This window comes from Lygodium microphyllum, chromosome 5, assembly GCF_053477565.2.
Source record: "Lygodium microphyllum isolate KBCC chromosome 5, Lygodium_microphyllum_v1.1.10, whole genome shotgun sequence".
In the NCBI taxonomy this organism is placed as follows: domain Eukaryota; kingdom Viridiplantae; phylum Streptophyta; class Polypodiopsida; order Schizaeales; family Lygodiaceae; genus Lygodium; species Lygodium microphyllum.
The window spans coordinates 26,254,006-26,267,040 of NC_141139.1; the positions used below are offsets into that span (position 1 = coordinate 26,254,006).

A 13,035-nucleotide genomic window follows, 5' to 3' on the forward strand; every position below is an offset into this window, starting at 1 on the left:
TTCTTCTCCACTTCTTCAAGTTGAGCAACTCCCTCCTATGGAGTTGCTTGAGCATCTCCAATGTGATGGCCTTCTACCCGCTCAAATCATTGACCATCAAGCCGTAAGTTTCTCTATTGAAAGAGATGTACTTCGATGAGGTATAGGTAGCTGGGCTTGGTGCATTGATAGTGCTTTCTTGTGGTGCCGAATCATTGTCTCCACTTAAGAAATCAAACATCTCAACCTCATCACTTGATGATCCATCTAATGTCTCTTCATCGGTGTTGAGATCATCGATCTCAATGTCACTTTCCATAATCCATGCGTGCTGACTACATACGTATATATCACCAAAACATCATTCCAATGTCACAATGCATCCAATGCAAATATGAGAGGAAGAGAGAGAGAGAGAGATAAGCACCTTGTAGTGGAAGCCATGAGCAACAAATCGCAATATGAACCTCAAACCTTTGTTCCAATGATCTCGTGAGCTTGTATGCGGTAGCAATATGGGCCTCAAACCTTCGTTCACAACATCACACGAATGCGCCCTGCGTGTAGGATTTTCCTATGGGTAATACCGAGAGCTTTTCGGCTTTCGGTTCCAGGTCGGGACAGTTTACTTCGAAGGCTAGGTTTACTTTTGTTCTACGATTCAAAAACTTGTATTAGAGATAGTGGGCCCTGCAGAATCTATTATCTTCTTACATTGGCAACCCATGCAATCAATTTCACCTGCTGGTTGCATTTATAAAATTTGAAAGGTTTACTTTTGTTTGTAAATTGTGACAGCAAACAACCCCGAATTTCAAGACACCGTTCTTCGGTCAACTCCCAGGTTGGTTGGGTTTTTCGGATGCATTCCTTTTGGGGGGGTCAATGATAGCCGTTGATCCCAACTCCCCGGGGTGGGAGATAGTGCTCAGGGCGAGCTGAAGCTCCTCCTCCCCATCATGTCGTACGCTGCTGTCGAAGGTGGGCTTCTCTTTCCGTTTCCTCCGCCAGGGCCCAGAAGGAAACAAAGAAGGGCGAGGCAAATGCAGCAGCGGAAAGGAAGCCATGAACGGTTCCATCGTCGCTTGAGCAACCAAAAGGCCCAAGGATGAAGTGGTGAAGTGGGGATGGATATTTGAAAGAGTGGTCTTTGCTCTTAGTCTGTTTCCACATGACGGGGGACACTTTAACAAGGCGGGAAAATCCACGGTCTTGATAGTACTGTCTGCGGAGCTGGTTTATGACAACTCTGTGTGATCAAATGACCTGTTGTATCCTCTGTGCGAGCTTCATAAACCTATTTGATAGAGCTTATCGATCAAGAGACCTGTTGGTATGCCACAATTAGAATTTATGGATCAGCACAGGTGACCTGTTGTATTCTCTGTGCGAGCTTCATAAACCTATTTGTTAGAGCTTATCAATCAAAAGACCTGTTGGTTTGCAACAATTAGAATTTACGGATCAGCACAGATGACCTTTTTCACCTGAATTTAATAGAAATGGATCAAACATCCGTTCTGATTGATGACCCATCAACATGAAACAATTCAACTAGAGTTATTAAACAGAAGATCAGATTGGTGGCGGGTTAATAGGAAACAATTTGTCAGATTTTCTCGAACAAAACATCACATTGGTGTCCCTGCCTTATTCACCCTCTGCTCTTGCATTTGATTGGATCAAAAGAGAAATGACTTATCTGTATAAGTTCTCGTCTTGCACAGATAACTGCCATGGCCCTTTTACTCAAGCACAATGCAATCAAGATGTTACTGTTCATCAAGCCTTAGGGCAATTGAGCGCAGCTTCTCAACTTCCCAAAAGAAAGAGAACTCTTGATACTTCAGCAATGGACATAAGAGGAAGAAGGTCAGCAGGTGGAGATGGTGGTTCGTCCTTTTGTGCTGTGAAAAATGTAATGTGCAGACATACACATGACAAGGAAGAAGCAAGTAGCAAAAAGGACCCTGCCACTGCTCAGAAATATGTAGCTTTACTTAAGGTTTGTGCCAAACAGAAAGATCTTCCAAAAGGTTGCATAATACATGCTGAGGTTTCTAGGAAAGGGTTGCTATACACGGATGCTTTTGTTGCAAGTGCAGTTGTCAATATGTATGCCAAATGTGGGTTGGTTGGAAAAGCACGAGAAGTGTTTGACAAGCTGCCAGTTCAAGATGTAGTTTTATGGAATGTGCTGATTGCAGGATATACCGAGCAAGGTCACTGGGAGGAAGCTCTGAAATGTTATGATCAAATGTGGTTACAAGGTCACATCCCTAATGCTGTCACGTTTGTATGTAGCTTGAAAGCTTGTGCCTGTATGAGAGCTATTGAAAAAGGCCAAGAACTACATTCTGAGATTCTTAGAATGAGTTTACTGGAAAGAGGAGATGTTGCGACATCATTAATCAGTATGTATGCCAAATGCGGCATACTTGTGAAAGCGCAACAAATATTTGACAAGCTTCCAGCTCGAGGGATAGTCTCCTGGAATGCATTGATTTCAGGCTATGCTGAACATGGGCATGGTGAGGACGCATTGTCTTGTTTTGAACAGATGCAAGTTGAAGGCCTTTCCCCGAATGCAATAACTTTTGTAGGCAGCTTAAAAGCATGTACGAGCATAGGTGCAATAGATGAAGCCCAAGAAATTCATACTGAGATTGTCAGACAAGGGTTGTTGGGAAGGAATGTTTTTATCGCTACAGCATTGGTCAGTATGTATGCCAGATTTGGTCTGTTACCCAATGCACAGGAAGTATTTGATAAGCTTCCTGTTAGGCATGTAACTGTGTGGAACGCACTGATTGCTGGATATGCAGAACAGGGACATGGTGAAAAAGCCCTGGATTGTTTTCAAAAGATGCAGCTTGAGGGTCCATCTCCAGATGCAGTTACCTTTGTAAGTAGCTTGAAAGCTTGTGCCAGCCTAGGAGCTGCTGATAAGGGTCGGGAAATACATGCTGATGTTATCAGAAAAGGCTTTCTCACAAACAATGTTTTCATTGTTAATGCATTGATCACTATGTATGCAAAATGTGGCTTGATGCCAAAAGCACAGGAAGTATTTGATAACTTTCCAGTTCGAAATGCAGTCACATGGACCATGCTGATAACAGGGTATGCTGAGAATGGGGCTGGCGACAAAGGCTTGGATTTTCTGGAGAAGATGCAACTTGAAGGTCTCTCTCCAGATGCAGTAGCTTTTGCATGCAGCCTTAAAGCATGTGCCAGCATTGCAGCCATTGGCAAAGGCCAAGAAATACATTCTGAGATTGTGAAAAAAGATTTACTTGAAGGAGATGTCGTTATTGGCAATGTGTTAGTGGATATGTATGTCAAATGTGGCTGGCTTGCAGAAGCACAGGAAGTGTTTGACAAGCTTCCAGTTCAGGACATAGTCTCCTGGAATTTACTGATTGCAGGATACATTGAACATGGGCATGCAGACCAGGCACTGGATTGCTTCAAAAAAATGCAAATGGAGAGTATTTCCCCTGATGTTGTCACCTTCACATGCAGCTTGAAAGCGTGTGCTATGATAGGAGCTCTTGACAAGGGGCAGGAGATACATTCTGAGATTGCCAGAACAGGGTTACTGGAAAAGGATGATGTTGTCGCAACTGCATTAGTTGATATGTATGCCAAATGTGGCCTGCTCACTGAAGCACAAGATGTGTTTGATGAGATTCCAGTACAAGATGTGATTTCATGGGGTGTCCTGATTTCAGGATATGCTCAGCTAGGAGAGGCTGGAAAAGTTATTCATATGTTTGACCAAATGATAGGACACGGTGTTAAGCCAGATCAGGTGACATTCCTCAGTGTGCTTGTTGCATGTAGCCATTTAGGTCTAGTGGATAAGGGTGAGGAATATTTTGAGTACATGAGCAAAAATCATAGCATTACCCCAACTCATGAGCACCTCAGTTGCATGGTCGATCTTCTTGCTCGGGCAGGCCAGTTAGAAAAGGCATTTGATATCCTTGAGAAGATGCCATTGCAGATCGATCTTTCAGTGCGGAAAATTTTGCTGGGTGCCTGTAGGAAGTGGGGCAATATCATGCTTGGGAAAGGTGTCTTCGAATTGGCAGTGCAATCTGATGAAAAGGATCCTGCAATTTATATCTGCATGTCTAACATCTATTCAGAGATGTGGGATGAAGCATAGTTGGAAATTTGGGAGTGGAAATGGAGTGGTTGGGATGCTGGTAAAGCTTTGAGTTCAATGGATTGGTCATTTGTTGTGGCTTGAGATGAAAGGCATTCTCAAAAGCAAAGATTGCTGGCAATTTTCTATGTATTGACTGTAAAAGCCAAACATGCTTCTACAAGCATGAGACTATGAGGCTTTTGTGAGAATGAGAAATGGACGACACAGAAGACCACAACTCCTGAACAGAGAAGAATGAACAGTGAAAGAGAGAAACACACGTACTCAAAAAATGAATGAACCGGTAATAGAATTCCATAGCTCAAGACAGAAGATGGCATGTATGGTGTATGGTCTCAAGAAGATGGAATTCCATGGCATGTATGGTGTATGGTAACGAAATCTTGGTCTCAAGTTTCTATCCTATAGAGGTACAATTAGAGGCATTGTCCACAACGTTTTGCACACCAACCTACAAGATCACGTATAATGATGTTAGAATCAATATGTTTGAGAATTCAAGTAAATAAATTAATAAATTTGAGAAGTTGTAACTTGCAATTAAACAAATCAATTGCCTCAATAATGGCTTGCTATATATGCTGATACATAAAGGAACTTATGGTTCGCCTTCTTCTTGTGCCGGTATCCACCATTCATAGGAAATATGTACTAAGCGGACAAGAGACAATGATATTGATAATCCCTTTTTTTTTTTTTTACAATCGCTCCATCCATCAAATAGAATAGAGCACCCATACTTTGTCCAACTAGCTCGAGTGACTAATCAATCCTCTCTCCCCTCATCAAGCTTCCTTGCATGCATGTCATAGTATGTGACGCTGTACCATCCATGGCATGGACTTACGACGGCGATGGCTTTCACCATGCGTTTCCATCAATCCACTTTTAAGATATGGAAAGAGAGGTTGCACTCAATTATAGTGCTTACAATCTCTATTTTGACTTGTCTTTGCCTCTCTTTGCTCTCTTTGAGAAAAGAGAGTGGACCGGACATTTGGCTCATTGCTTGGGCAAGTGTAGCTTGCCTCTTCGACATAGGTGCCCCATTTGAATGGCCCCTTGTTGATGGCAGGCTCCTCCAACGGATGAAACAGGATAGTTGGAGAGGGATCTTGTTTATGATCCGTGGCTACATGATTGGGAGCCACCACCTCCTTACTTGCTCTTGAAATGATAAAACACGCAGCCTGCATAAATGATAAAACACGCAAGGAAACAGGCAGTAGACGCGTCAGGACTCAGGCGCAAGAAAAAGGGCACAGTTGACCAGATGATTTGACCGGGCGGACACGCAACAAGAAACCCATCAGACGTGGGATCGGACGGATTGTACCGAACAGTATGGACTGGACAGATCGATCTGTCTGTCGGACGTAGACAACCCTGCTTATCAACTAAAGAGTGTATGTCTAGGATTCTAAGGCCTCCTAGCTTTCTTGGTAAAGTATAGGTTCTCTAGGCTACATTGGGCAAGGCTGGATTTCGGGGGCAACCAACAAGAAAGGAAGTAGACACAGGAGGGGAGGATGATGTGGTTGAGGCGAATCTCATCTTGAGATCATTCCAGCTGTTGATTTCAGTTAGGAATTTGTCCATTACCCATTGCCATCTTTGTTTCATGGTTACTCCAAACCCTATTGGGATCCCCGTGAGCCAAAATACAGCCCTTTCCTTAATGGGTTTGTAACAACCGACTTCAAGTAACTAAGGGGGATCCTTGATGAGCGTTGTGATCCTCGTTTTTGAGTGGTTCATTTTGGAGCCAGAGGCAAGACATAACATCTCTGAGCATGTCTAGTCAAATTTGTGCCATGTGCAAATAAATTCAAAATCACGTTTGTGGCCCCTTGGTAGGCAGATTCCTTTTATGTTTCCTTTCTAGTATCGCTCCTATGTCAACCACCCTAAGCCATCTGCAACTATACCAAATAAAGAGGGGTGAGTGGGCATCCCTAGTTAATAGATCTCATAAGAGGGAAGGAGGGGGGTGAGGTATTTGATCACAAAAATTCCCATCGTTGGATTTCCAAATAGAGCAAAGACATATTTGATAAATTGTCATCCTAGCCCCATGTCTAGGAGGGACTGGAGAATAAAATCCCACTTCAATCTATCATAGGCTTTGTCAAAGTCTATTTTCATAAAAACATAGTCCTAATTATTCTGTTGAGCATAGTGAAGTCCTTGCCAAAGATTGATTATTGCATCCAAAATATATATGCCTTTTATAAATCCTTTCTCCTCCTTCCTTATACATTTATCTAGGTGGGTGGGGAGCCTTCGTCTTTGACCACTCCTTCATTGGTGAAGGATGGAAGGGACTTGACCAAAGTGACTCCTTCCAATCGTCCAAAGCGGGAGGGGGATGAGTATATTTTTGAAAGTTTGAAAAAATTCATTATGTTACCCATCAAGGCTAGGTGGTTTGCCCTTGGTTAGAGTCTTGATAGTGTCATCCAGCTCGAAACTAAATATATCAGTGCCCAACAGTGAGGCTATTTTAGTGGGTACTACCTTTTTTCTAAAATCTAGATACCACGGCCTTGACTTAAGTTTGGAGGGGAGTAAGCTAACTACAATGAATATATTGTAGAAATGTGTATGGACGATTGCCAAATTTTCTTCCTCTAATTGGGCCAGGGTCCCATTCTCTTTCTTAAGAGGGGGATTCAATCATTGTTTTGTTTTTGTTTGAGCATTTTGAAGTCTACTTTTGTTAAATTTTTCAGCTATGTCTAACCACCAGTCTTTGAAGAATCTCCAAAGGCTCTTGCCTCAATTAGCTCCTCCCTTTTGAGAGTTGTCTTCACCATAAGGATTCTTTCTTAGAGTTTAGATTCTCCCGAGTCAATCTGAGAATAGATTTGTGTTTGATAGAGCAATAGTCTGGGTAATCTATTGCCAGAGTCAGTGTGTTTCGTAGGAGTTCTGAAGAGATGTAAGATTTGTCTAGTCTAGCTTTATAAAAAGGTGAGGAGGTTTCTACTTATTGGCACAACTGAATCTCGTGTAGGGTGAGGCATCTACCAAGGCATAATAACCTTTCAATCAGGTCCATGCATCGAGTTTTTGACCTCTTAGGACTAACCCTCTTCCCTTATAGTGGTTGTTGAGGGATTTGACCATGTTAAAGCCACCCATCAACATGATAGGGCACTAGAGTAGCATGAGTGATTCCCAAATTCTGGAGCATGACTAGGCTGACCTAGTGGCATATACCAAAAGTACCACAATCTCCTCTACTTTGAATAGGGTGGCTACCCACTTGTGGTCAGGGTTAGACATGAATGTGTAGTTGGAACTAGTGAATCTATTATGGCTCCTTCACTACTATTGTCATGATTGGTATAAGCCCACTAGTAATCCTTGGAGATAAGAGTGGAGATCTTTCTTTAGGGGATCACCTTGAGTTTTCAACTACAAGCAAAGGAAGTCAGGGGATAATATTTACTGTTGTAGCTAGTTCCTAAATACTGTTGTGCACAAAGGGGGTTTGTGAGACTCTTTGTATTATATGATAGGAATTTAAGGGACTTTACCATCATTTTAAGGGGCATGCCAACATGGGAGGTTGCATTGCCGAGGTAGGGGCACCTGTTAGACCTAAAGGGAGAATAGGTAGGAGGTGAGAAGGGGATGGTCTTTTCAAGGAGGGGACACTCAAGGGAGTGATTGGGAGGGTGGAGGTGATTGCATGGTGAGTGGCCACATGGCGAAATAGAGTTCTTGTTGCCATGTAGCTAAAGTTTCCGCTTGAACGGTCAATTACGTAGCGGGTAGCCGCTTCTTGATTTTCTTGAAGTACCCTCAGTTTGAAATCCTTTTTTAGGGAGTCATGATTTTATTACAATGATCCAAAATACTTATTTTTAAGTGAATTAAGCTTTTACACTTTTGGAAAAAAATGTTATACTAATCTCGTTTTACTTTTGTGTTGCAAAAAATTTTACATTTGTCGTGGTCCTCCTTTTTGTCACATCATGAAAATAAATGTAAAGTTCCTCTCCTTGAATCCACAACTTAGTTCTTTTTGAACTTTTTTAGTACATTCTTGAATTTGTGGGTGAATTTTTCTTCCTAGGTACTTAATGTAGCATTTTTTCCCATCTCTAACTCGTATATAGCGTGAAAACAAAAGATTTTCATTCCTCAATTGATCAAATGATGTCAATTCCATCTTTAACTCCTATTTAGCAAGAAAAAAAAGTTTTTCATTCCTCAATTGATCAAATGATGCCAATATCATCAATGGTACGAGACTTAAAATGATTTTCTGTTAGTTAAACTCTATCAATGCTAACCTCCCTCCCTCCCTCCCTCTCTCTCTCTCTCTCTCTCTCTCTCTCTCTCTCTCTCTCTCTCTCTCTCTCTCTCTCTAATTAGGTTTCTTGCATACAAGGACATGATAACTTGATATAGTGCTCCCTTAATAATGTTACATGGCTTAGCATCAAGGTTCCTTCCATATTCAATCATTAGTATACACACATTGTTAACTTATGTACAAAGGTTCATTTAGATGGGAGATGTCATTATGCCATAAACCAAGTAATTTGGGACATACGTAGCATCATGCCTTGTTGACTACTTCCAAAGCCACTGTTGCTAGCTATGCCTTCATTTAGATGGGAGATGTCATTACGCTATAAACCAAGTCATTTGGGGCATATGTAGCATCATTCCTTGTTGACTACTTCCAAAGCCAGTGCTGCTAGCTATGCCTTCTAGTGCCAATGGACACACCTTCTAGTTAGTTCCACTTGCCACCTTGCTCAAAATTTCAACACTCTTGATGCCACTGGCTAGGCCATTGAGTGCCCCAAGCATGGATATAGAGGGGAAATTTTGGATGCTATTATGGAATCATCTCACGGAGGAAGGTTGAAGCCGCCATGCTACAAAGCAACAATCACTTTTTACCTCGATGAAGTGGTAGATGAGTTACTACCACTTTGTAGATGCTTATCAACCATGGAGGATACCATGGTTGATGAGCTATCATCATCCATAGAGCACCGCTACAGTAAATTAGCAACAATTGTTTCTTGGGCATCATCAAGCATGGAGGACCATGGTCTTCCTCTTTTGACATGTGGTCATATCTGGTGTTTCAAATGAGAGAAAGAGAGAGAGCGACAGAGAGATGAAATGAAATGAGTTATTAACATATGCAAGAGATCAAAATGACCTATGAGACCATGAGTTACAATCATGTATATGATGGTAAAACTCTCTAAAAAGAACAAAAAATGTAAGAGTAAATGAACTAGAAGAAAGCTAAAATCTATACATAATAAAAGAGACAACATAAAGAGAGCTCTGGTTGATACAATCTCATGGGGTTATAGAGAACCTAGCTCTAGCCCAAGTGATAATCTCATGTACGTGCCTATGAAAATGTCACCAACATCTATATCGAGATCTAGGATGTCCGCATTGGCCAAGCTGCATGGCTTGATCAATCAATTACCCCCATGTATGTGTAGACTATGGTGATGTCAAAGTACCCTTGATGGTCAACCCCTATGTGGATTGAGTTTACAACTGTGATGAAGCCTTCCAAGCTGCCCTCACAAAGGCATTTATAAGCTACCCCTGGATAGGGCCCCAAGACATGTCACAAATCTGTCATATCTCAAGGAGAAAAAGGCCAATGCATTGTTGTTTACTAAATGGCCTCAAATCTCATAGTATGTTGGGCAACAACAAATGTAATGCTCATCTATCTTTGGCTCTAGCTAACACATTTGGCATATGCACTCCTTTGGTGTTATGGATCTATATCTACTAGTCACTCAATCTCTAACTTATGTGAAGAGGTGTGCAACTTGCAAATAGCACATCTGATCCCATGTGAGAGGTAGTTGTCCATGTATTTTAGGCGGGTATTTTCTCTCACCAAGATTGATGTATCAAAGGCCTTATACTCCTTTCCCAAGCAATTCAGTGTGATTGTTGGTAATAAATCCATCATTTGTGGTATGAAGAAGATGTTCTTTGTAAAAAACCATATTCATCCCTAGCTCTTGTATCAGTGCCAACCATGTCCTCCTACTACCCCAACTAGGTAAGATCCATCATCCCGATGACCCTAACAATCTCTAAACAGCTCAGGGTAAGCGATTGTGCATTGAGGTGTATTAGAAGGGGGGTAATATGTCCATACTAAAGCCATGCAGCTCAAACCAAGCTAATATTTATGCATATCAAAATGAAGTACCACCCTCTCTATAGGCCAATGGTCTTAAGGATGCAAGAGCCGTCCACGGGTATATCTATGACTGGTTAGGTCCCATAACTTGTGTATACATGCGATTGATCAAGTGAGGACCTCTATTACAATTAGTGTGGTTGTTAACTCAACCTTGATGATAGGGGGTCTCTCCATCGACCTCCATCCATCATAAGTATGGCATGATTTGCTACAGTGATCAAGACTAGGCTCCCATACTTGTATTCCATAGAGTAATATGGATGTGACCAATGTATCAAAGAGCCACAAATTAGTATGAGGTTCCTGGAATTGTACATGTGATCACATCCTAGACCCCTATGTATGTATAAGAATCCACATATTCCACCTTCTCTTACTCATACTTGAACTTAGATGCTTATCTCATGACCCAATGTGGTGTGGTATTAAACACCATAACCTTGGTTTTACTAAGGTTATAGGAACATAATGCATTTAAGTGTCTCTATAGTCTCTCGGGAGAGTCGGGTATCAATACAATGTCATTTGCATATAGTAGGAGAGGTATCCAAGTGCCAGCCTAATGGAGCTTCTCTAACTCCTTCCCGAAAGATATAATCAACAATCCTATTAATGTCTAGGACAAATAAGGTTGGAGAAAGGGATGCCCTACTTCACCCCAATGATGAAGGGAATAGGTGTTGAAAGGCCTTTTAGGTATCTGCATCTGCCAACCACCCTCTCATACGGTGCCAAAATTCCCCAACTTAGCTCCTTAGGCACTCTCATAGCATATAGTCTATGTATTAGCTTGTCTTTTAGCAGTATGTCTAAGGCTTATGGAAATCCACAAAGCAACAATAGATCTATTGGCCATGAGCTCTACCCTCCTCAATAATAGCTTTGATCATATGGATGTGATCTAGTGTAGAGAAGCCTCTCTTAAAGCCAACCTATCCCTATGCTTTAAGACCCCGCCTCTTTGCCCAACTACTCAACTCATACTCAAGAATTGAGGCATATAACTTAGCTAATGTATGTTTGACCATAATAGTTTGATAGTTACTCGATAAAGTAGGGTCACTTAACTTGAGGAAAGGCACAATAGTATTCGTGCTTCAACTCTCCAGGAGGCCTTTGCACATGGCTTTGTTGAGCATGTGATCTAGTAGTCTTGCCACCAAGTCCCTAGGATGAATAAAGTGCTCAACTACTAATCCATCATGATCTTGTGGCTTGCCTCTTTTGAGTTAGTCAATAGCATCTCGGACCCTACTCTCTATAAAGAAGGTAGTGGTTAGGCAAGGTACTAGTGGATCCGAGAGAGAAGGCTGACCTACTACTATGTAGTGATTGGCTACATACTACTCCCATGTATCGGGGAATGTAATGGGTGTGGATGGATAATGCTCTCTAAAAAGCCTTGAAGCCTCTAGAGAATCTTGTCTCAAGAATAGCTACTACAGGTCTCTCCAACTAGGCTAATAATGTTTTCTTCTTCAATCTTATAAGGCATATCATAAGTAGTTGTGCCTATTTATGGGTAGTGGATCCCAATGTATCTAGAAATGTAATGGGTGTGGATGGACAATGGTCTCTAAAAAGTCTCCAAGCCTCTCTAGAATCCTATCTCAAGGATAATTGATATAGGTCTCTCTCCAACTAGGCTAAGAATGTTCTCTTCTTCCATCTTATAAGGCATATGATAAGTAGTTGTGCTTGTTTACGGGTGGTGGATCCCAATTCTACCTCTCTCTCTATAGGTGCGCTCTAGTCTCATGTCACTCCACATCATACCAGTTTTTCTAAGGTATCACCTAGTAGAGGCTCTCTATGTAATCCATGTATTTGGAAAGGCTGCATTTGCTGATACATGTAGGGCCTCACTAAATTGTTGGGTAAGCTCTTATAGTGGAATTTTAGGGTTTACATCATATACTAGCTTGAAGATCTTTGCCTCATAGATATGTTATGTCTCTATATAGAAGAAGTATCTCAAGTATCGGTGAGCCACCTAATGGGTTTGTATCTTAGTAAACTAGAGATCTATATTGAAGGGTAGATAGGTATAATCCACTATAACTCAGAGGATGCATGGCGAGATGGAGAGATCGTGTATATAGGGTATAAGTATCGGTGGGGCAAGTACATAGTCTACTATGTTGGTGCCATGCTAGTGGGGGTAACATAAGAAGGCACTTGATAGGGGATATATAGCTAGGCCATTAAAGATGCCTAGTTTGTGTATTGTGCCTATCTCCATAACATACCTCCCATATTTTATGACTTTCCTCATATCCTGGGAGGTCTTCCCTATCTATAGCTTTGATAGATCATCTTGCTCTTGTAATATGTCCTCGAATACATCAAAGAAAGACTATTGTTGGGAGGTTGTCTTGGCATTGAAGCCCCCTAGGAAGATGACTTCTCTCTCCTTCAAGAACTCCCAGATATCTAATCCAAATCCATGGTGTGATTGCTCCTTGGGTGGGAGTATCGAGACATCATGAGAAAAATAACATATGGCAATGTTAAAGCATTAGGGCAGATTTGAGGTATTGAAATGCCCTCTAAGAGATCCTAGAGAAAGAAAAAAAGGAAAATTGATTTTATGTTTTCTAAATTTTTTATATTTTTTGATAAATAAATATATCTAAAATTGTTAAGAAGTCGTTACCATAAT

At 41.4% G+C, this 13,035-nt stretch overlaps 1 protein-coding gene across 1 annotated transcript; it reads left to right on the top strand.

The window, feature by feature from the left end:
• Positions 1–843: 843 nt before the first annotated feature.
• LOC148035629 (pentatricopeptide repeat-containing protein At2g33680-like) lies at positions 844–5,309 on the top strand. The gene has a single exon (XM_087677603.1). The coding sequence runs from the start codon at positions 1,673–1,675 to the stop codon at positions 4,151–4,153; it is 2,481 nt and encodes an 826-aa protein (XP_087533729.1). The 5' UTR covers positions 844–1,672; the 3' UTR covers positions 4,154–5,309.
• Positions 5,310–13,035: the final 7,726 nt, after the last annotated feature.